We start from the raw sequence: 25464 nt of genomic DNA on the forward strand, positions 1-25464 counted from the left end.
CCATTTAGAAATGGGAAATATTTCTTTACAAAAGGTTCTACCCATGGATCTAGGTAAAACCTCAAGAATTTTAAAACTGTATGTAGTGGAATAGGAAAAAAACCATTAAGGGACCTTTTCACATTTTATTGATCATATTAAAAAATATCCATGAGCATTTTCGCAAATGGGAAAAACTAGATGTTGTATTCCTTTTTGACTAATCTGACCGGTTGGTTGCCGACTCATAAGACGCCAACGATCCACGTTTATTCTAGGTATAGCTTTTTCTCGGTATATACCTGCAATGTAGAATCGGTCCTTAGACGCCAAAATAGCAAACTTAGGTTAACCTTTCGTTTCCATTGAAACAATATTGTGTTAGGTACTGTAGTCCATTTTATTTCGTGCACCGCGTCCCATTTTCAATACGAACGACACATGCCAAACAAACAAACTTGCTTGTGAAGGGTTAGAGGTTTGACTAGAGTTATGGCTGACACCCTCTAATAAAATAACTAGTGAAAGTTTATACTTTGGGCCAACCCAGTTCTACATAACCATTCGTTTATTGTTGTAATGTTTGTGATACTTGGGTATTTCATATAGAAGCCATTAAAACCATTAAAAATCTGAAATCTGAGTTTGTTAATTATGGAGACAATAAATTAAATCCTCATTTTTAACGCATACTAAATCAGCGAAACGACAAAAAGTATGAAATCATTTTCCGACTGAAATTTCAAAATATATGTAACAAAAGTTTTTTCAAACAGAAATTGTAAAGCCGGCTTCTTGTTAGACAGCACCTTGAAATATAAAATCTCTCAACAGAAAAAAATTCTAAGAAAAAATGTAACAAGAAAGTACTTTGCGTATTATTTGACGAAAAATTTTTTCTTTCATGACTTTAAAGTATTAACTTATAAAATTTGTATCAAAGCATTTTGTTTAAACGTGCCCCAATAACTTTCTTATTTCAAAGCAGTCGAAGTTGTCTATAGAGAATTAGGAAACTAACTTTACCGAGAAATTTCTTTTAAATTAAAATCCATAAAACTGACACACGCAAGTTTCCGAATTTCCAATATCTCTCGAGACTTTGGGAGGCACAAAAAGAAGTTATTTTCTAATCGGAATCGGAATGATGTATCTGAAAAAGACATACCACTAACATACGGGGAAACAGCGAATTACAATCGTCCGCGCGAGTTACTCTTTAACCCTACTGGAGTGTGGAACGAAAATCTGAAAGGGGCCCAGCGCAAACGGAACGTGGTCAGTGTTGATTTTACAATGTACATAAATTTTCTCTAGAAATAAATGCTTATTAATGTGGGAACGGAAATGTGCCAAGCCTGAAACGAATGGAAAATTTTTTATGATTTTAAAATTTCAGGAACACGCTACCGTTACAGTATCTTCGAGCTTTTAGTTAATTCCTTTGGGATGCGAATTACTGATTCAGTAATCGAGTACACCAACTAAAATGTGCAGCTGTTACGATGTATTTTCCTTTAATTAAGGATTTATTTCACGTAATTTATGCACAAGTAATAATTTACGAAATTTTATAATATACAACCTCTGCGATTGACTAATGGGTTATATTTTCATTGTAATTTAATTATTGTTTCCACAAATACGGTCAAATAATGTAATTACATTTGGATTGTGTTTCAAAATACGTACAAAAGTGGAATATGTCTGCAATGCGTCGCGTTTTGGTGGATCTTTGCGAAGCCTAAATGTCGCTAGTTTAAAAATTAATGTCCCCTTAATTAGCTTCATAATAAACAACTCTGTTGGGAGTAGCAAAAGTCTAAGGGACGATGTGCCGGAAACGCTTTCCCTAAATGTCTCTCGTTATTCGACAGCGATAAAAGTCCTTTGCTCGCGTTTAATCCCTTTATTGTTTTTGGTACGCCCTTACACATTTTATTAATCAGATCGATTTTCAATTGTCCGCGCCGTTTAAGGGAAAATGTTCGTTTCGAAATTCACTTTCTTTTCTTCGCTGCAGTTTGTAGAAATCGATTGAAATTTAATTGCGGTACGCGATAGAGTTATCGAACAGATTCGGGTCATTCGATACGTTTGCAATTTGTTCGGCCAATACTGAAATGCAGCTTAAGTGGTTTCGGCTTTTGCTTGAAAGTTTAATCGAATAAGATTTCATTAGTTCTCCAACTTCATTTATTTTGAACCGTTTCTCTTAAGTTTTTTTATACGTAATTGTAAACTTTCCTCGTGTCTGTCGGTTTGTTATGTGCGCCAGTCTCTAACTCTAAGTAAAGTTCGAGATTAATTTCACAACATAAACAATTATCGGGTAGCATGTTAAAGTGATAAAGTTGGAGGAGAACGCATTATGCTAGCGGTTGAGCAACAGCTCTCATTTGAGAGTAATCATTATTAGTGTTAGTTTAATTTACAATTTCCTGGACTAGGACAACTATTCTCGTTGAGAAAAGAACTTTATGAAAATTTGAAGAGTAACGTGATAAGAACAATGACTTTTAGACCAAATTTAAGGGGAACAATTCGAGGAAAGCATGAGGAAAGTTATTGTAATTGAGAACAATTTGAGGATTTTGAGAGCGGCTTACGAGGAATTTGAGAGGGTATCAGGGTAATTAAAGGAAGAAGTCGAGGACAATTTAAGGCAGAAGTTGATATGGGAATTTGAGAGGATCTAAAGCAGAATTTAAAAGAAGCTCAAGAAATAAAGAGGACAATTTAATGGCGGCTTGTAGGGTAATTGCGTAAGGCTTGGAGGAATTTGAGAGGAGTATTTCGGAGGAATTTAAAGAAGAGTGGAAAAAACACGAGGGGGAATTTTGGGAGAACAATTAATTTGATGGGCGTTTGAGAACCTGGGAGCCCATAAGTTTCTAATTATTCCTACGTGCAGGTCACAAGAAAAATGCTTCTTTTGGTCTACAAATAATTAATTTGAAATTCAAATATTCTTGGGCTGTCTCGAACATCCCATACATAATGCAATGCGGTTCAAATCTTTAATTTTTTAAAAGCAAAGTTTTGGAAACATTTTTGACAAATCAGATTTAGTGGGCTGTGCCGACATTTTTATTATAAATAAATACAGGGGGTTCAAAGCTAACATTCAAAATTGAACATAGGCTCTAGCAAAAAAAAAAGAAATTAAATTTCGAGAATGAATAAAAATTGAGTGTTGTAAGGTATAGTAGGGGTACGGACACGAAAATATACGTCAAATGTGCAGTATTTATTTAGAAGAGCGGCGCCGAAACTTATGACTGTTCCGACTGTCTAATAGAACAGACCTCGGAACAGACTGTACAGAACTGTACCATTTAAAAAAATGTGAATATTTTTTGGAGCTGCATTTGCACCTCCACGCCGCGCTGCTATGCTATGAGGAATCGGCCTTATTTAATTAATATTGGCACCAGCCGTCTTATGTTACAAATTCTCTCCCTAATTCCAATTTTTTCGGGAATGTGTGGTTGAAAGTCCCCTGATCATTGTGTAATAAAGTTTCGATTTCGGTGCCGCCGGGGGGAGGGGAGGGGGTTGAAGGTACAGTTTTGCGGTTTTTAGCATAATATATATAAAAAATTGCGGGTCGTAGAAAAACGTTTTTTTAATCTAAATCGAAAGCTCATAAAATTTTCTACAACATTTTCATTTTCCAAAAACCGCATTGGCTTCCAGCTACGAGCCTTTGACAGTGAGCAATTGTCAAAAAACTCCAAAGAAGTACATATTACTTGGTATAGTTTGTTGCCTAAAATCTACACCAAATAATGTTTCCATTAGTCCTTTTAGGCTTACATTTGGGGCAATTGCCTGCAGTACGTTCGGGAGTACCACATCCATAACATTTTAAAGTAGTAGACACAGATAGCCGCATTACAGTTAAAAACTGGTGCTTGAAAATGTGTATTTCTACCTCAATACAATACCTCCTTACTAACGTGCGAGTAGTAAATAGGGCACTTTGTTGTTCACGTTCGTAGTTGGTAGGTATGTATTAAAAGTTCAATTGTTACACCCAAACGATGTAGAGTTAACTGAGCCTTTATATCATATCGAGTCCAACAAAATCTGTCAGTCAGTCATTTATTATTAACCCTCATATATGAGTTTATAATATAAAAATTATATAGTGTATCAGAAACTTAATAAATAATAGCATTTTTTTTTGTTTCAGCAGGATTTGAAGAAAACTACCTACAAAGATGTAAGTAACGTTTGAAGTCACCCTAGTTTTTCCTAGACTAAACATAAATGCTCAAGTTCAACTGTCGCAGAAATATGCGCTTCGGGATAATTTTTCCTCGAAAAACTAACCCTCTCAATGTTTACCTCTAAGATATTTGTCCAATTGAGTCCAATTAGTACGATATCGTTTGACTGCGTGATGCTACAAAAACTGATAGTCTATTGTGTATAACTAAAAAATATTTTTAAATATACAGGGTGTTCTACAAATATTGTATTGTAAATAGAACACTATATTTTATTACAATGAGGGACTGTTCTAAAAATTGTGCATTCTTTTTATTAAACATAATGTTTTTTTCTAAATTTTTGGAAAAATTTAATAATCTTTCAAAAATCACTGTTTGCAGATGTCTACAAAAACAGACATACATCATCATTTATTTATTATTAATTATTTTTGAATCTTTTTCGATATTGCCCTAATTTCTTCCTTAAAATCAATTGACTTATGCACATTTCATATTTCTTTCGTTGTCTAGGGAAACAACCTTTGCATTAAAATGATTCATGTCGAAAATACAGAATTACGTCAAAGTGGGTACTTATACATTAGCAGTTATTTGACAGTCAAGCAGTTTGTTTGTTTGATAGCATCATCATAGCTAGGTAAATAAATAAAGAATTCACAGATTTCGAAATCCATGCAACAATCGGAGACATTTGCAATGACATAACGAACTATGTAAAACACAAATAACTCTTATTCAATCGGGTCACTTATTCCACTCGCTCGCAAGCTCGCTCGTGTTGCCCTGTGACCCATCATAACATGGCCGTAATATTATCAAAGGAGACGTGCGGGAATTTTAGATTGGAATTAACAGAACAATTTAGCACTTCTAAGTGTCGACAGTATCCGCGACTTTTGCTTCACCTATCGATCATAGTCGAGTACGGTCGCTAGACGCGACACCGTTGACTTTTCTGTTTGAACGGAACTCGTCACTTTGTACCCATGTACCACATACTGAGTTTTTCATTACCTTTAAACTAAGATCTCTTTTCTGAATTATGTAACACTAATCAAAACACATACATGACGTCTCCACCCTTATTTATAATAAGTGTCGGTGAGAAAAATCGATGTTTACTGTATTAAAGTCGGGTAAAGTTTCCCTACTAAAAATACAGACAAATTTTTCTACCTGCGAGCATCGCCGATCCTGTAATTCAACACTACCCACATATACGTCCCTTAGGAGACATACTCCGAAAGTTTATCGGCCAGAATGGCTTTCTACAATTGTTCTTAATACGAGAAATGGTTTTCGATATTAAAAGTGCTCGTTGATATTTATTTATATTGAATGAAGTTACAAAATTGTATTTCTGAATGTTGTATGATGTAAACTGAAGCATAAAACTCTCATTCCCCCCGCGGTTCAATTGTAACGTTTAGTTACATAATTAAATTCTCAATATTAACAGTGAATTTTCACTATAAAAAACTTTTGGAACGGATTGAACGTCTTCTATTTCATTTATTTTAAATTAACACCGGACGATTCATTTTTATTTTAATTTACACGCTCAGATTTTGACGTGGACTTGATCTGGCACAACGTCAATTCACATTTATATAAAAACCCACACGCATTTGTTTCCATAAACTATCAATGATAGCAATATTAGTGATCAATAATAGAGGAACAAATTTTATTTCTAGTGTAAAAAGCGCACTTTCTAAATTGAAATTTAATTATTTGTACAACGAAACGAATATTGTTATAAATGGAACTGAAACTGATCCTGTATCGGTTTAAAATCTCAAAGGTCGCGCATCCATTATTGGTAACGTACCGAGTAACTTTGTTCAAATAGAAACTTTATCTCTTCGTAATGAAAATCGTGTAATATAAATTTTCATAATTTGAATTGATCAAATTCAAATAAGAATCTTAGAGGAAATTACTTTTCGCTTGGCAACGGCACAGCTCCCGATTAAAATTTTAATTATTCGTATAAATTTATCCGAGTTTCCTTTTGTGGTTTTAGTCTTTTGTTTTTGAGATCTCCTGCAATACGAACGGATATTTTTATCGGAGAAAAAAACCTCCTGCGTGAATCTTTTATGAGATTATCTGATTTTGCGTGATATTATTATTCTTTTCAAGGAAAATCTGGAATTCTGACGCTTACTACGTAAGTACGTGCTTTTTCAGTTGTCCTGGAAAAAAGTTCCGGATACAAAAATGACAAGCTTTTATTAGAAGTATTTTTACCTGACGGTGATCGAAATACGTGAGTACGGAATAACGTTGGAAAGAACGGACATGACGTCTCTCAACTCGTATATTATATTAGATATCACGTTGTGCACTCTCTTTCTAGGGTATTCAATTGATCAATACATTTATATTGTGTGTATTCTGGATGGAAGACAAAATTAATTTATTGATACTGGGTATCTAGTTCAGTGTCTAGTGTTTACGACATTGCTCGTCCTATAAAGTCATTTATGTCTAACCTCATCTACCTCTCTCTTATCCGGAAAGTAAATTATCAGCAATCGTGGATAGTTATCTTCTAGATATCAGCAGAATCTGTTGACCAAGTTCTTTATACAACTAGTGATTTACTGTGATGTGAAAACTATCTTTAAAATGAAGTATGGCGAAGGGTAGGTACTTACAACGGGAAAATGTGCGCCAGGTAGCCATAAAATGTTTATGTATAAAGAGCTTTCCTCCTCCCTTATTTACCAAGAAGCTAAAGACGAATAATAATTGCGTGCAACTTACTATTTTTGTTTTTCATATATGCACTTTATCTGCGCACTTTATACTTATTATAATAATTTTTCCAGTTCTTCGAGTGCTATCGATCCATAAAATCCATAACATTTCTTGCGATTCTTATGATTCTGCACATTCTTTAGAACTATAAGATTCTCTAGATTGTGAAGATTTTTAAGATCCATTAGTGTCTTCGAATCCGTTCGTTTCTTCGGATTCTTGTCTTTTCTGATCCTTCATTTTTTATTTTTTTAATCCTTCCCATTCTTAAATTTCTTCAAATTTTCGAAATATTTCAGATATATAGGGTAGGTCAGGTTCTTAAGATTCTTCCGAGTCCAGATTTTTTCAATTTTTTTGTCTCTTAGAAGACCTAGCGATGCTTATCTATTTGGATATTTCTGATTCTTCAGTATCTTCAGGTCCTTTCTATTGTTCTAGATTCTTCAGTTACTTTCAATTTTTCAGACTTTCAAGATTTTTTTATTGTAGTAGATCCATAATTCAAACTCTTGAGATTATTTAGTTTTTTTTTTCAATTCATCTGGAGCCTACGAGCTCATCTGATGCTTCGAAGTTTTCAGATTATTCGTACTCTTCTGATCTTTAGGTTTTCTCTGATTCTTGAAATTTTTTGGTTGCTCCTCTTGCGTTTCTTCGGATCCACTCGGTTCTTTGGTTTGTTCAGATTCATCAGATCTCAGATGCGTCGGAATGTTCAAAATCTTCGGATTTTGAATCTTTCCATTTTTCAGTTTTCTTCGGATTGTGTATGCTGAAATTCTGCAGATTTTTATTATTTTACGACTTCTTCGGTTTCTTCCGATCGTAAAATTGGATTATTACCTATTTAGATCTTTCTAATCTTTCCAGATTTTTAAGTTGCTTTGAATTTTTCAGTCCTTCAAGAAATTTTATTGTAGTAAATTCATAATTCTTCCGAGCGTAAAATTCTTACGATTTTTATACACTTTTTAGAATCTATGAGATTTTCTACATTGAGAATTGTAAGATTCATTAGTTTCCTCGGATCGATCGTTCGTTTTTTCGGTCTCTTCGTTTTGACTTTCTTGATACTTCACATTCGTTCTTGAGTTTATTTCGGTTGACCAGGTTCAAATTCTTCGAATTTTTGAAAATAGTTTTTTTCTTCAGATCCTTCCCATTCTCCAGTTTCAGTTAGGAATCAATTTTTTAGTGTCTTCAAATTCTTTCAGATGTTTCACATTTTTTAGATCCATAAGGTACTTCAGGTTAAATATGTTTTTTTGACTTATTCAGTTGCATTCTATTCCTTTAGATTTTTCGATACCTCAGATTATTATGTCCATGAACTTGGCAGGCCTATTACAGCAGACCATAGTTCTACTTACTCATATCGTTAGTGCTCCGTTAGTGCACGTTAGTGCCGCTGAAGAAATCGTTAGTGCATAAAAGGAAACTTACTATTTTTAAAAAATATTTGTGGGCCTGCTAACTTCATGCCAGCAGACCCATTTGAGAAAATCGATTCAATCTTTGCACTAGTTAAACTAGCAGCGTTAGTGCTCGTTAGGGCCGCCAATATAAACGTTAGTGCTCAAAGTGCAACAGCTCAAAACGTCGTAAAAAGGGGTCTGCTAACTTCATGCAGCTGACCCACATTTGTCAAATTGGCTCAGTCCTAATGCAAATTTGAAGCGGCTCGTTAGTGCTCGTTAGTGCTTCACATGCGAACGTTAGTGCTGCAAGGGATCCGCGTCAAAAAGGTACCAAACCACCTCAAAATTAAACTTGACTTATTGGGACCTGCCAACTTCACGCCAGTAGACCAACGAGTGAAATCCGTTTGATTTTCTACTTTAATCGACCGGTAAGTATTAGTGCTCGTTAGTGCCGCCAATATAAACGTTAGTGCTCAAAGTGTAACAGCTCAAAACGTTGTAAAAAGGGGTCTGCTAATTTCATGCAGCAGACGCACATTTGTCAATTTGGCCCTGTCCTAATGCGAATTTAAAGCGGCTCGTTAGTGCTTCACTTTCGAACGTTAGTGCTGCAAGAGATCCTCGCCAAAAAGGTACCAAACCACCTCAAAATGAAACGTGGCTTATTGGGACCTGCCAATTTCACGCCGGTAGACCAACAAACGAAATCCGTTTAATTTTCTACTTTAATCGATCTATTAGTATTCGTGATCGTTAGCGTCGAAAAAAAAGCGTTAGTGCTCAAAGCGCAACAGCTCAAGATTGAAAATATGAGTTTGCTTTGTGAAAAACTATATAACGATTAAATTAGTGATGCCTTTATTAGCTCTGGTTTCAATTTTTATTTTCATATTTTGCATTTTATAATATGCGGTTCAAAACATTGGTATGATTTCTTTTTAATATACTGATGCTAGTACCTTACACTCAGCGCCGCCGCTAGGCTTTAGGAGGCCTAAGGCAAAATGCGCCGAAGAGGCCTATGCTAGGTAGGGTAGTTCTCGGGAAAATATGGTAAACACAGATGTGATAACATAAAGGTAAATTAATTATTATTAATTAATTAAAGTAGAAAATTAAACGGATTTCGTTTGTTGGTCTACCGGCGTGAAATTGGCAGGTCCCAATAAGCCACGTTTAATTTTGAGGTTGTTTGGTACCTTTTTGATGCGGATCCCTTGCAGCACTAACGTTCGAATGTGAAGCATAAACGAGCCGCTTCAAATTCGCATTAGGACAGGGCCAATTTGACAAATGTGCGTCTACTGCATGAAATTAGCAGACCCTTTTTAAAACTTTTGAGCTGTTACACTTTGAGCACTAACGTTTATATTGGCGGCACTAACGAGCACTAATACTTACCGGTCGATTAAAGTAGAAAATCAAACGGATTTCACTCGTTGGTCTACTGGCGTGAAGTTGGCAGGTCCCAATAAGTCAAGTTTAATTTTGAGGTGGTTTGGTACCCTTTTGACGCGGATCCCTTGCAGCACTAACGAGCACTAACGAGCCCCTTCAAATTCGTATTAGGACAGGGCCAATTTGACAAATGTGGGTCAGCTGCATGGAGTTAGCAGACCCCTTTTTACAACGTTTTGAGCTGTTGCACTTTGAGCACTAACGTTTATATTGGCGGCACTAACGAGCACTAATACTTACCGGTCGATTAAAGTAGAAAATCAAACGGATTTCACTTGTTGGTCTACTGGCGTGAAGTTGGCAGGTCCCAATAAGTCAAGTTTAATTTTGAGGTGGTTTGGTACCTTTTTGACGCGGATCCCTTGCAGCACTAACGTTCGATGTGAAGCACTAACGAGCACTAACGAGCCGCTTCAAATTTGCATTAGGACTGAGCCAATTTGACAAATGTGGGTCAGCTGCATGAAGTTAGCAGACCCCTTTTTACGACGTTTTGAGCTGTTGCACTTTGAGCACTAACGTTTATATTGATGGCCCTAACGAGCACTAACGCTGCTAGTTTAACTAGTGCAAAGATTGAATCGATTTTCTCAAATGGGTCTGCTGGCATGAAGTTAGCAGGCCCACAAATATTTTTTAAAAATAGTAAGTTTCCTTTTATGCACTAACGATTTCTTCAGCGGCACTAACGTGCACTAACGGAGCACTAACGATATGAGTAAGTAGAACTATGGTCTGCTGTAGTAGGCCTGCCAAGTTCATGGACATCAGATTATTTGATTTTTGGATTTTCACAATATTTAAATTACGCAAATTGTGAAATTAAATACAGAAATTCTTCAAAATCACACTTTACTTCACTTTGGATTCATCTGGTTCTTCAAAATTGGTCAATTTCTTTGAATTATTCAGTTAAATCCGTCGGCATCTTCAGGATACTTTAAATTCTGTCTACCCTCTACATATTTTATTTGACTATAATTTGATGAAAATGTTAATTTAGTATCTATGCTCAAAAATGTCATTTTATTTAATCAACTGGAATACAGCAGAAATGTTTTTGGCAAGGAATTGCGCACCCCAAAATAGGGTTAATTATTAATCAAATTCATTCATCCCTTTTAACGTAGTTCCTAAGTTATTGGAACCATCCTTTAAAATACATGAGAGCATTTAAGCTTCTCGTTACACTTTCAGGTGGAAATTTTCCAATCTATTTGATCTTAATGTTTAATGCATGCGGTACTTAACTCTCGCTATTTCATATTGCTTATAAATGTGTCCTAGGCGGATGACATTTGACGTTTTACATTTTATATTTCTGAAGCTGTGACAAATCAATGATTTATTCAGGGATTTATTAAATCAAATTACATACACAGTTCATTTCCTTTTCCTGGCAAATGGGCCTATGCGAGCGTTTTGTATTTATACGACTGGACCCAGTATTGTGAAATTCAAGTGTGGGCATTAACAAGAATAAGTCGAACGTCGATAATACTGAAATATGAACGAAAAGCCGTCAGTAATAGATTATGTACCTTTCAAAAACTTTTAGGAAACACGTAGAAGCATTTCAAACTAAGTCCTTTTCCAATACAGCAAAATGTTTTTAGAGCGGGGATGCATATCACAAATAAAATTAATGGCACACAAACGGGAAAAGGTGGTCCAGTATGAAATATCGTCGATTCCCCTGTTTTTTTTTCAATTAATTCAATGAACGTAGCACAAAAATGCACATTAAGAATCGTAGGCTGTTTTATCCAGATTTTATTTCTTTATTGTAATTACATTTCATTACACTTTGCATAAATGTTGTACATTATTCCGTATTTTTCAAGGAGTCATTTTCCAAGCAAAATTTCCAAACAGTCTACAGAAATTCTTAATAGTGTTAGGATTTCTTTTGATCTTTAGAAAGACAGTAGGTACAGTAGGTACTTGTTATATTTTTGGTAGCCTTTTTAAAGCAATCGCTTAAATTTTCTTTAAAAAAATCTTAATTATAAATAAACCTTCAGTAACAGTGTATTTATCCAAATTGCCATTTCAAAACACTTTAAGATAAATTGGGTTGACATCATTTTACGATGCGACATTGACGATCGTTATTTTTAAAGGGACCGGCCGTACTTAATTTAATGGTTACGTTTGTTAAGGTAGAACGATATCGTTTAATCCTTTAATATACTTCGTCGGGTATTATTTAAATAAGATTTCAGATCACAAGTTTGAACTATTGCAATTATCAGATTTATTTGCTCTATTTTGAGAGCCTTCTACGTCAAAGAACCAAAGGGTAGTTGAACGCTTTCTCTCCGTTGTACACACTTATTTTATTGAGGAAGCGCGAAAACCTTTTATAAACGTATTTAATTACATTTTCGTTCCTCCTTCGTATCACTTTAAGCGAAATGGCAGGTGGGGTGGATGAATGCGGTCCTCTTTGCATAGTAAGTTGAGGCGCAGGTAAACTGCCTTGTTTCTCAAAATTGACTTTAAACAGAAGCTAGCGTTGTAATACTTTTTACGATAAAAACGAAATTATAAAACAAATATTTAACTAAAATAGCTAAGAACGTGGAACATGATTTAAGGGCTTCTAACCAAAGCCAAGGTATTTAGGATTATGTACTTTGTCTACTTACTGTGTTGGATGAATGGAGCTTTACTGTATTTTATGCTCCTACTGTCCAAATAATATCTCTTGAGATGTTATTGATCATATGTCACGAAGGGTTTGAATACCTGTCAGGTTGTACGGTTGAAAGAGTGAAAATGTTCACTTTAGAAGATCACATTTTTGCTGCTTTGTTTGTAAAAACCTCTGAATATTTGAATTTAAAAGGAAACAATTATTTTACTAGTTTTACTGCCTCTCAATTTCGATGCATTTATATCATCAGGCTAGGCGTTATTGATGTCGAATGAAATTAAAAGGTAGAGAAAACATATTGCAGAAGAAAATTTAAAAATATTTGGAATTATACAGAGTGCAGTGCGCTCACGAAGTAGGGCGCTAAAATGGTACATTTTTTTAAATGGAACCTCCTGTATTTGAATGCATTTTTTAATTCTACGTGTCATTGCACGTCTTTTTTATTATAAGGTTAACTCGTACCACAAGTCAAATCCAATGTTAACCAGTTCTTTTAACACTTTAAGTTTTTTTATTGTGTTTTTTCTACATTGTTATTAGTTTCATTTTCACATTTTTTTAACTAACGCAGGTATACCGTTTTATTTAAGAGAAACATCACTCATTTCGCCATAAAAAAAATGAAGTGTATATTGGGGTAAAGTGGAAGAGGAGACCAATTAGTCTGAACTTCACCCTTTCACTATTATATATTTGATATATCGTTATGCCTTATTTTTCATTTTTGTGGTGTTACTTTTGTATATAATATGTGAATAAAAGTCATTATTATTACTTTTAAAGATAATTCGGCATTTGCAAGCGTCAGTTTATTGTCAAAATTATTACTTAAATTTTGGTTCCAGGCTTTAAATCTTGTATCCTGGGTAAAGTAAAAGTCAAATAAATATATCTACATCTAACTATGAAACTTAAAAAAAATAGCTTACAGGGTGTTTTTTTGTAGGTCAAAATTTACAAAATATTTTTCTGTCATCTTTTAGCTCCTCCAAAAACGTTCAACTTTTGATAATAATGTCCTATACCTACGATATTTACAGGCCGGAATGCTTGAAAAAGTCACGTGACGTTAGGACTCAGTCCGGCCAGTCCGGGCGCATTAAATACATTACGGTTTGTGGAAAATCCGTGCGCAGCTCCACTATTTAATTTTTTACTCCGGAACCGTTTAACATAGAGCCACAAAATTCAATGAGAGCTGGCCAATGGCGCATGCAATTAAACTATGGCGGTTTTTAATTTTTAGTAACACTGGAAATAATTAATTTTAGGGTTTAAAGTTTTTGATTTTATTTTTTATTATTTTATTATCTCTCTCTTTTTTTGAAGGCAAAAGGACGATAGTAAATCTGTGTTCTTCTATCTTCACACCATCACATTTCTTTTTCTAGGAGCGATATCCTTATAATATAATTTTCCGGGAAAACCAATTTGTAACGCTGCTCAGGCAGTAATTCTTTCGGTGTCTTAAACTTGCGCTTCCAATTATGCGTATATATATAATGCCTTATCTGTTATTAGTGTAGATTTAACTGGTCCTAAAAAATGGCACATTAATTATCCGCGCAAAGCAAAATTCACCACACGAGAAACTTCTAAAACCTCTAAAAACCTTGATAAATTATCTCAAAAATCTTTGTGAAAAATATTTGAATAATATTCAATCAATAAAATTTTACATAAAATTTGGAATGAATGTCTGAACCTCTGACGAGTCGTCAAAATATCCTTGAACTCCCTTTTAAGAGTAGGTATATGATAAATATGTAAAGAATCCGCCAACAATTTGTAAGCAAAACATTTAATAAAAAAAGTTAAAAAAATCTCTGAAAAAGTCTCTGAATAATCCTCAAACTCAAACAGCGTTTGTCAGGAGTCCATCTCAAGAATGTCTAAAAATATTCTCTTAAAGAATGTAGAAAAGATATTCTGAAGAACTTTTAGAAGCGTTCCTGAACAGTTCTTTAACAACTTCTAATAACTTCCAAATATCTGAAATATCCTATAAGGGTTTGTGAAGAATATCTGAAGAAAAGGGTCTTAGTTGTAAAAAGATTTTGATTACAATCGAGTATTGAAATACAGTAGTCCAAGCTGTCTACAAGCTCCAAAATCTGATGAATCTTTAAGAGAACATCGTTTATAAGCTTTCAAAATCTTCCAAAAATTATTTCGGTTAAATTTGTGAAGAAGTGGGAACATTTTTCTTAGATCTCTGATAGCAGGGGAGCCCACAATTCTAAATGGGGATTCCCTATTGAACTTTGTAAATTAGAAAAAAAGTTATACGATGTACATCCTTCCACCAGTTGGACGCCCGTCCACACTTTTTCAAAAATCTACAAAAATAGTCACGGAAAAATACTGCCGGTTTGCGTGATGGGGTAGGCTATGCGAAAGGGTAGAAAAGAGGATTTATTCGAGCGCGTTAGATATTTAGAGGGGATGTTAAGTAAACCCCAAAGAAGCTGCCATTTAAAAGACTGACGATTTGAACTGACGTGCTTCAATTGATGAACTCACTGAACTTTATCGACGATTTGTTCTACTTTGGAGTCTGGAAATCAGCAGCCTTCTGTTATGCTTGAATACTTTTTTCAAAACAAAAAATTTTCAAGACGCTCAGGAATGTCAAGGTACTTATTTTTTTGCAGTTTTGTGGCCTTCTTACTCTATTACGACACGCTCAAATCGCCAGGCTATTGAAATGTACACTTAAACGTAGTCAATCCACCTTAACTTTAATCTGACGCGCTCGAGTATTTCCTACGATCAATTTTTTTACTATTTTGATAACCTGCCCTAGATCTCCTATACTATGACCAAGCTCTGAAAAAATGTTAAATAAAAAGTTAAATAAACATTTCTGATAAATCGTTGAATGTGATAGTTGAAAATTTTTTGAGAGGTTTGAGGAATACCAGAAGAAATTTTGAAAAAACTTTTGAGAATCTTGAAAAATTACTCAAGAATGTCTAAGAGTATTGGAAATAACATTTAAAAATCAGTTGTCATGTCCACTCAAAGATCGAAAGGACGTGACTGAACCGAATATGGGTGAAATTTCTCGAAAATTAATTAACTATATAATGAGCAGTTTAGGGGTACATTAATTCGCATATGTAGGGTTTGAAAATAATCAATCAAAGTAAAAAAAATATTTAACGCACCGCAGAAGTTACGTCTCTCCAAAGGGCATGACTGTACTGAATGTAGGCTTTCTTAAACAAATTATATAAACATTAGTAACGACAAAGTACTAACAAAATCTTTGAAGAAATAATTACAATTTTTAGGGTACGTCCAGCAACCGCTATTACGAGAAATCTGGAAAAGACTTTACTTTTACCAAATTTGAGAAAGCTCAGTGCCCTTGATCAACTGCACAATTCCAAAGAATTATTTTATATTATATTTTTATTTTTACCGAGATTTTTACTTAGACGCCTATCTTTGGGTATCAACAGATCAATTCAGCGTGCGAACTCTTTATCTAGGTCGTAATTTGGGCTCGATTAAACACAACACTCAACTAAATTTCTTCTACAATACTTTACAACAAGCAAGAAAGTTGTCTTGTAACAAAATATGCTCAAGTACGACAAAACTGTCAATCATCAAAATAATAAGCGGCTTCGTTTCAACGTCCACAAAAAAACCAACGGGTAATGTCTACCATCAAAAACGCCCCGGTCCACGTCTTCTTCTGCTATGTAAAACAAGATCCCTTTCCGTTTCACTTCGAACTGCATCTTCGAACCCTGAATTCGCTTATCTAAAAACCTAATTAGCCAACGCAGCGATTACGAAACTTCTTATCGCAATGACCGGAGATAAAATTTGATTTTGACAAAAAAATAAACTTAATTTTTTAACACTTGTAATGAAGGAGCGAAGGGGTTGGTATTTCAATAAGGAAAGGAGTTAATTAAATGAAGTGAATCATTGTCATTATTAAGATGGGATGAATCTACTGTAAACTCACCTTTTATAGAAACATCCTTCTGTAATCTACACGTACGATCATAAGGGGTGGCATGCACATTATGCACTCTCGAAGCTCGAATAACTCAAATAATAGCACAAAATTTGTCTTGATAGGGCAAAATAAGCACAAAATGGAGGTACAAAGGATTTTCCAATACCGAGTATATGCGTCCAACACTATAATAACCACCAAATTATCGTGATGTTAAGCTTTCGATTCTACTCGCCAATCACGTACCGTAGAAAATCTATGTCAGTTAGAATTTGCAACAAAACTCCCTCTTGGAGACGCTGCCCTTTGAACCCTTGTTTGCGGTGGCTCTGTCTAACATTTGGCTGCTATACAGCGTGGGCTAATGAATATTTACAAGACCAATTATAGAGTAACGACAGCTGTAATGGACTGCCCATAAAAGCCGAACACGTAATAGGCAATATTTTTGTACTCCGAATAAATGAAATCATAATGAAGTGCGTGTATTTTTTCCGATACCAGATAATGATTTTGTCTCAAGAAGCGATGTAAAGCTCACGTTTGAAAATACGATACGACCCTTTCCAACATTATTGTGCCGTGAAACCATTTTAATTCGGCATTCATACCTTCTCCTTTGTTCTATTTGAGTTGTTGTTATCGAATTTCTTAAAATAACGTACTTGGTTGAAAACCTTCATCGCACGGAGAGTTTGCAAATGTCGTTGGAAATGGATGGACGGGTAATGGATATTTTCGTTGACTATGGCAATTTTGATAATCATCTCCATTCTCGCCCTTCGTAGATACGAACTAGATTCATTCCTCTAGATAAGCTCGAAATCCGTATGATATGAAGGGTGAAAATTCGCCCGTCATAATTAAAATAAAGCTCAACCCTGTTTTTATTCACAACAAAATCCGATTAACCCGAATAATTCGGCGACAGTTATATTATTTAATCTACTATAAGTATCTACTGAACAAATTTTGATAGGAAATCATTACAAAAACTGCAGGACATCTATTTACGAAATCCTATTATAGATACTATGATAATAATTTCGTGGTAGCCAGTATAATTTTGGTGAAAATCGCGGACAGAAATTATGGGGTAGTGATTTTCGCCGTAATCCCAACAAATTAAAGCGGTACAACCGCTCTGCGCCATTCTCGGCTTTATGCCAGACGCAACGTATATCAATTATATTTGCTCATTACGAATGTTAACGTTTCAAAGGCTATCATGGACTTGCTAATATTATTTTCAAAATGCACCACATTCTCACAGTTTTAAGGACCCAAACGCGACAGACGCCATTTTGCTAATTTCAATTACTTTTGGATTGGTTTAATTAACAAAAGAGTAGACTAACGCTGCGACTCTATTTACCGGTTTTAATTAACAGAACCATTGCATTCCATTCGGCGTAAATCCATTACTTGGTGTGGAGCAATGGAAATCTGATAGCCGATATTTTGCGTAAGAGGGGTTGAACTTTTTGAAATCAAAATTTTACGTAAACTCGCAAATTCTTTAGCAAAAATTATTACTTGACACACGGTTAGGTCTATATACATAAATGTTTCGACGGCCCTTTTGCAGGTATCATGCTCGCCAGGAGAGAATGCCAGTCACAGAACACCTGATAGTAGTACACAATTCATTATAACCATGATTGTAGACCGGCGTCTTCAGTGACCGGCATTCTTTCTCTCAGTGACAATGAATTAGGACAGATAGGTGGCGGACTGTGCACATTGGAATGGTAACACGAATCTGATTTGCCAAATGCCTCGGCACGCTGACTTTTCTGGTGTATCCTTGTATTTTAAAAGTTACGAGCAAACCACCATTTTTATTAATACAGCTATTTGTAGTTCACGAGTTTTTTACCAAATCATTGGAAACACTGGGTTAGATTAGCACAAGCAAAAATTTGCACTTTAATGTTCCTCATTGTATGAATTGAAATGACTTACCTTTTGCGTTCTAAGCGTGACCTCGTGCCGACTTCGCACTTGTAACCAAGTACCTCTAATTAAAACGACTGAATATGAAGCAAATTCTCGCTATCGTGTCGCCCCGGCAAACATAAACAATGCTCTTGTAGGGCCCAGACTACTTAAACCCTTTGAAATCTCAAAATTTCAACGTTACATTCGACGAAAATCGAAAGAAATTGAACCAAAAAGCAAAGAGTATCTAAAGTACTATTTGCTGAAAGCTACCGTTACAAATGCGCTAGTTGCTCACGTTGATGATTTTAAACTGAGTTGTGGATTGATAATAGCCAAACAGATTAAGCTCAAAAGCTTACGATGAAACCGCGCATCTTTACTAGTAACACAATAGCCTTCTTCAAGATTCTCCGCCTTGTTCGTTTGCCCCCTCACAGTTCCTTCTTGGGCGCCTTTCCTTTTATCCATTCTCTATGTATTACCTCCTTTAAGAGCCCTTTCTTCACCATACGAGCCTGCTGCTTACTCCTCGCCTTGTTTCTTCATATCTCTTTTTCGTCCTGTTGCTCGCCTCCTTCTCCCTCTTTCTCTCGCCTGCTTCATTCCTCCTTTCTCCTGACTCCCTTCGTTGTGTTACATCAGTCGCTCTTTACATCTTCTTAAGGGCCCCTTCTCGTCTACCTACCCCTTCATCACGACTGATTTTTGTCTCTTACCCTGCTGATTCGCACAATCTCTCTTCTTTGCCTCGGTCTTTGACGTCTCGTCCTTTTATTTTCCTTCACATCTCCTTCACACGTCCATAAATTACACTTCGTCACTTTCTTGCCTATTACTTGCGTTCTACATTCGCATACGCTCTCTTTTCGCATTTTTCCGTCACGTTTGTTTTCTGCGCCCTCTCCGTACATTTTTCGCGCTTCGTTTGTAATTCCTTCTTGCTTCAAACGTTCTCCTCGTACCATTTCACTGCATTCTTCTTTTGAATCTGTTTCTCTTACGCATCTGTCCCCCACTGGCCCACTGTCTTTTTACTTTACGAATGTCTCTCTTTCACACCTATATTCCACACGGTCTTGACGTATATTTGCGTTTCATTTCCGCGGATTTCATACTTTCTTTATTATTCTCTAGAAATTCTTTTTAACTTTCTCATTTCTATGATCCTGCTGAGGTCTTCCTTTGTGCTTTTGTACTTACGACTCCTTCACGGTTTCTCTGTGACGCCTCTCACCACCCACTTTCCTTTCTGCTTCACGCTTCTTTCGCTTCCCATTGTATATTTTTGCGCGTCTATTTCCTTTACACCTCGTATTATCTCTTTTGCTTCTCTTGAGAGCGTGTTTTGTTTTCGTTTTTTTAGGTCTCTTCCGCTGCATTTGTTTCAAGTCTTTTCGTATCAATTCTTCTGGTTCCCTTCGCTCATCTCTTCTTCTAGCCTAGTTTTCACGGAGACTTGGCACTTTCTTCGACACGACTTCTGCTTTTTCTTCGCTCTTTTTTCACACCCACTGCCTTTTGCTGAATTTTTTCTCCTTCTCCTTCGCACCTCCATCATGCATTCCATTATAAATCTACTGATGCCTCGTTAGCGTCTTACATTGGACTATTTTCTGCCTTTTTTACACTATTAATTATTTTTCACGAATAGTTAACTCACTCCTCACTACCTTCATGCTCACTTTATCAGATTTTCCACTTCCCACGCCTTCTTCACTCGTTTTAACTGCCTACATTATGATTTAGTAAAATCTAGATCTGGACGGCTCCTTCTTGTCTTCTTGGCGCACTGTTTTTTCCTATTCACCTTGCTATTTAGTCCTTTTTCACGACCGATTCTTGCGTTTTGTCCTGATAATTTGCGCTTCCTTATCCACACGGCCTCCTTTTTGTTTAAAAACTAATTAATTAATTTATTTAATTAATTAATTAAAAAAATCTTCACACTTCCATAACGCCGCCTTCCTTCGCGTCTTCTTCACGCCTACTAACTTAATTTCGTTTCTTTACTTTTCTAGGTGTCACAACTCACAACTCTTACGCAGCAGCTGTTTCCTTCAGTTCTCGACCCTTGGCGCCTTTTCTTGTCTTTTTCTTCACATTTCTGTCACAAGCCAAATTGCTTCGTTTCTTTCATATCTCGTTTGTTTTCTTACACCTTCATTAAATGTGCCACTTCCTGCTTTTAATTCCTTCATCGTGTTTTATCATATCGAGGCGCTTCGTTTACGACTCTTTCACACTTCTTCATTCGTGCTCCATTTTCGTCTGATTTCCATCTGCTTTACATCCACTATACTTTGAATTAATTTTACACACATAGCACACCACCCTTTCTTTTACACATTTTTCGTGCTTTTTTACAACGTTGATGTTTATGCCATCTTTGCTCCTTTTCACGCTTTTTTGTCTCAAATGCCCCTTTGACATCTGCCGGATACCTTCTTTACGACTTCTTTTCACTTCCTTCTTGCCGTATGTGTGTTTTTTTACAATTTCCTCATTATCTCTTTCGCATCCTTCACGACTCTTTTAAGTCATCCTTCTGCACCGTACTTTTATCCTTGCGGTTCTCTTGAGACTTACTTACTTACTACGTTTTGTTCACTGTAGTCTCTCTCTTTCTTCTCTTTCAATCCTCCTCGGCCTTGTGACACCTTCTTTTCGGGCTTGAGCGTCTTATTTTATTTTGACGTGTCGTTCACACCGCATTTCATTCTTCATGCTTATATTACATTTATTTGTGTTTCTCGGGGATTCCTTCACGTCTTCTTCGCATGTTTTGACGAGTCTTTTGCACTTCCCGACTTCCTTACTACATCTTTCCACTTTCTGCGACTATGACTTCTTCATATTTTTTCACGCTTCTTTCCTTCATGTCTTTTTTGTTCAATAACTTTTCCCTCTTGCCACGTTTTACATCCCCTTTCGCCTCTGACCTGTTCCGCGTTTTTCATGCGCTCTTTGCTGCGAGAGTTTGTCACGGATTTTTTATTACGCCACTTACGCATTTTCTATGCTCTTCTTTTACACTCACTGAGTCACTGTTCTATTAATTGACGTATTTCTACTTTCAACTTCATTTACATCTTATTAATTGAGTTGTTACGTCTTATTTATGCTCATTTCATACTTTCTTCGCTATTTTCACGGTTCGTTTACACAACCTTCTCTTCTGCCTCGGAAGTTCTTTTACATATCACATTTATTTACCCGCCTTTTCTATATCAGTTCTTTCCTATACCTACTTCAAGTCTTTCTCATTAAAAGCTTTTTCATACTTCCTGTGCTTTTACGGCATTTTCCAACGATTGCAGCCATTTTCTCTGTCCGTCCGTCCGAGGCTACTCTTACAGTTTTCAATATATTTAGTTCATTCTTTTGGAAACAGGTAGTTTTTAGCTCTGGTACCTGAGCCAAGAAAAATCTTGACGATTAATGTGCTCATGCGCAGTCTGCGCAATATCAACTTACTTTTTTATTATTATATTTTATTGAAATTTTAACCACCGATACTTGTATAAAGACAAACATATCACATGTAGTAAAAATCAGACATGCGCTATGCCAACTTCCTTGTTTAATAGGTAATATATTTTGTTGAAATTTTAACGAAATGTGCTTCTAGTAAACGCAAACATATCGCATATTATAAAAATGCGCATGCGCAAAAAGCCACTATGAAATTTTTTTTAATTTTAACTATAGATGCCCATACTAAAGAGTAACATATAAGAAAACACATCGCACATAGTAAAAGTCAAATATGCATATGTGCGGACTGCGCAATGTCAGTTTTCTTGTTTATTTTTAAATTTTAACAATTGCTGGATCTAACAAAAACGAACATAGTACACATAGTGAAAAACCCATTCCCCATGCGCGGATTTGGCTGTCAACTTTCTTATTGTGGACATCTTACTTTAAAATTTCAAATAAAAGCATGTCAAAGCTTAAATGCAATGTTGTACGCATAAATGGTCTTTTCTTTGGAAAGTACTGATCAAATCCTGGAAAATGCGTCAAAGTTACTCACCTTAGGGCGAAAACCTTTCTAGTTGTTTAGAACCTTCTTTTATATTGTTTCCAGTTTTGTTTGTTGCTTATTTTGCCACTTTCACGCACCCTATTAATTTCTTAGCTATCGTTCATTGTGTTTCTTTCTTTTACGCCTCTTTGGGTAATATTTTCGCACTTTTCCGACACTTTTCTGATTTCTTTATTTGCACGACTTTTTCATTTCTGTCTTTCGCACCTTAGTAAGTGTGGTGTCACACTATGCGTTTTTACCGCTCCCGCTAAAACGGATGCGGTTTGACAGGATGAGATCTACTTGTCACACTATTCCGGTCTAACGGGATGCGTTTTTGCTATCTATATTTTGGCAGTCTGTATAGTGTCATGTCTCAATTGTTAGAGATGGTTTGTGCGCTTGAGGCGGAGGGGTTATTGCGAAAGCAGATATATCGTCAATATTGGATTGATCCTTTTAATTCAGGGCGAGAATCTAATAATAGGTTTGCGAAGTTTTATGAAAAAATTCGAACGAACAAGAAAAAATTTTTTGTATATTACCGAATGTCCAAAAATTCATTCGACGAACTACTTGGGGTATTGCGACCACAAATCACCAAAAAGAATACAAACTTTAGGAACGCTATAAGTCCAGAAGAAAGATTAACGGTAACACTTAGGTAAGTACATCAATTATATATTTATTTTAATAAGTACATACACATAGTCATATTACAACTCGTACATTGATCTGTGAGACATACATGACTCACTTGACTGTTGAGAGTTCTGTGGGGATATGAGAGGAGTATGAACAAATGATGGACGTGGTTGAGTATGAGTTGATTGATTAAAAGTTTGGGCAACTTGAGGCGGTAGATGATATTGTGAATGGTCAAGAAAATGTTTTGAGAACTGATAAGTAGCATTCATTGAAGCAAGCGGAGTTGAATTATTTTTCATTTGTTGAAGGTCTCGAAAAAACTGTAGAGTCATAAATTTAAAATCTAATTTCTCTTCAGCGTTCAACTGTTTGTAATCAGGAAGAAGAGACATTAAAAATGACTTGTCTGCATCATCTTCTATGTGTTTGCTGCAGCTATTATCTAATCTCTTTAGTAGCTGATTTTGAAAAGGCGTAAGGTTGTGTACTCTACGTTGTCGTTCCCTAATTGAAGTAGCTTTTGGACGTCGGATTTCGTTAGCAACACCTGCTGCATCTTCCACCTCATCCGGTTCTTGGCTGTCCTCCGTATTTACACCTTCTTCATCTTCCTCATTCTCTTCAGCTCCAAGGTTTTTAGGGATATTTCCGGACGTGTTTCGTTTCTTCATTGTGATTTGCAGAAACGTGAGAGAGTCCGCATATATGTATTTTTTTTTCTTATTGGGAGCAGCATCACCACTCTTGCCTTGGTTCATAAACTTATAGTAATTATCTCTAACATGTCGCCATTTATTCTTCATTTCCTTTACTGTAACAACGGAAGACAATAAATTTGTAAATTATATACATATACGAGTATTAATATTGTACTAAGGTTCATGCGTCCGAGTTCTACTACACAGTATTTAATTTTTGAGATTTTCACTTAAATAATTTTAAATATTATTAAAATTCTTGTTTGCAGGTATTTGTCTACTGGAATGACCTTCTCAAGCCTTGGGTACGAATTCCAAATTGCAAGATCTACAATTGGAACAATAATCCGAGAAACCTGTGAAGCGATTTGGAGTACTTTGAAAGAGCAAGAAATGCCGGAACCCACTGAAGAGGTGTGGTTGGGCATCGCAGATCAATTTTATTTAAAAACAAACTTTCCTAACTGTGTAGGCACGATAGATGGAAAGCATATAAGATGCATGAATCCCCGAAGAGGAGGATCAAATTTCTTCAATTATAAGAAGTTCTTTTCTATTGTGCTAATGGCAGTTGTAGATGCAAATCTCCGTTTTGTCGCAATTGATGTTGGTGCATACGGAAAAGAAGGAGACTCGACTGTATTTCGGGACAGTCCATTAGGCAAGAAACTGTACTCTGGCAGTTTGAATCTGCCACCGCCTCGTTGTTTACCGAACACCCAGCCCGAGGAAATTCCCCAACCCTTCGTAATGGTTGGGGATGAGGCATTCAAACTTCATACGAACCTCTTGAAACCGTATCCATCCCGCAACATGAATGCTACAAAAAGAGTGTTCAATTACAGACTATCAAGGTGCAGACGCAATGTGGAGTGCGCCTTTGGAGTTCTGGCAAACAAGTGGAGGATTTTTCATACTCCCATTCTTGTGCAACCTAGTTTCGTGGATAAAATAGTGCAAGCTTGTTGCATTCTCCACAATTTTGTTCGTAAGAGAGATGGTAACAGCTATGCAGATACTGAAAGCCATCCGTTTGACGATGTGCGTAATTTGGGAGAAGGCCAACGTAACCGAGGGTTGGATGTTAGAGACTACTTTGCACAGTATTTTATGGGAGCTGGAGCAGTACATTTCCAAAGAAGTTACATGTACTAAATTCCACATTTTTTGCCTTTTTGTAATTACAAATTTTTTTATTATTTTAAAATAAAATAATACTGAAAGTAAACAGAAAAATTCGTTATGACCTACCTTTCTCATCTCTCTCCATTGAATCAAGCTCCATCCAATTCTTATACACTGTTTCTCCAATTTCTACCCATGCTTTCTCCCTACAGTTTTTATCTCCATACTCTTTACATTGTTTCTCCCACAGTGCAGTTTTTGCATGCACGCACTCGATGAATAAGCTGACATCAAACATTGTAAACCCAAGAAAACACCAGGTTGCAACGCTCAGTGTGACAACTGATGACAAATTGGATGACAACCACCGTGCAACAACACGTGCTTTCATGTCATTGTGGTTGTCATGTCATCCTGCGCTGCGGCAGCAGGATGCGGTTGCATCCGGTTGTGCGGCGAAAACGCATATATGTGACTGATACCATTTAATAACGTGTGATATTATCATCC

At 35.9% G+C, this 25464-nt stretch overlaps 3 protein-coding genes across 4 annotated transcripts in view; 2 read left to right on the forward strand and 1 right to left on the reverse strand.

Annotated features, from left to right (window-relative positions):
* The window catches only part of LOC116170350, a 326971-nt gene that overhangs the window by 204032 nt on the left and 97475 nt on the right, over positions 1–25464 (forward strand). Inside the window, exon 5 of one of the 2 annotated variants that reach the window (XM_031486677.1) lies at positions 4181–4207. The gene's annotated coding sequence lies outside the window, so the exon portion shown is untranslated. Of the gene's footprint in view, positions 1–4177; positions 4208–25464 lie in introns of both variants that reach the window. The other variant, XM_031486678.1, reaches the window with a different exon arrangement.
* LOC116170353 lies at positions 23190–25448 on the reverse strand. Its single transcript, XM_031486681.1, has 2 exons — positions 25081–25448; positions 23190–23942 (listed from the first exon to the last, which is right to left on the reverse strand). Exons 1-2 carry the CDS (start codon positions 25343–25345, stop codon positions 23200–23202), a joined length of 1008 nt encoding a protein of 335 aa, XP_031342541.1. The 5' UTR covers positions 25346–25448; the 3' UTR covers positions 23190–23199.
* LOC116170354 (protein ALP1-like) lies at positions 23921–25120 on the forward strand. The gene has a single exon (XM_031486682.1). The coding sequence runs from the start codon at positions 24115–24117 to the stop codon at positions 24982–24984; it is 870 nt and encodes a 289-aa protein (XP_031342542.1). The 5' UTR covers positions 23921–24114; the 3' UTR covers positions 24985–25120.

Source organism: Photinus pyralis, unplaced genomic scaffold (assembly GCF_008802855.1).
Source record: "Photinus pyralis isolate 1611_PpyrPB1 unplaced genomic scaffold, Ppyr1.3 Ppyr1.4_LG5, whole genome shotgun sequence".
NCBI lineage: Eukaryota > Metazoa > Arthropoda > Insecta > Coleoptera > Lampyridae > Photinus > Photinus pyralis.

What these genes read in the sequence shown, in the direction of transcription:
- LOC116170354 (XM_031486682.1), top strand. Translation starts at nt 24,115, where the DNA reads ATGACCTTCTCAAGCCTTGGGTACGAATTCCAAATTGCAAGATCTACA.
- LOC116170353 (XM_031486681.1), bottom strand. Translation starts at nt 25,345, where the DNA reads ATGAAAGCACGTGTTGTTGCACGGTGGTTGTCATCCAATTTGTCATCA. An exon ending in AATGGAGAGAGATGAGAAAG is followed by an intron (nt 23,943 to 25,080) that starts GTAGGTCATAAC and finishes CCGTTGTTACAG; the next exon opens with TAAAGGAAATGAAGAATAAA.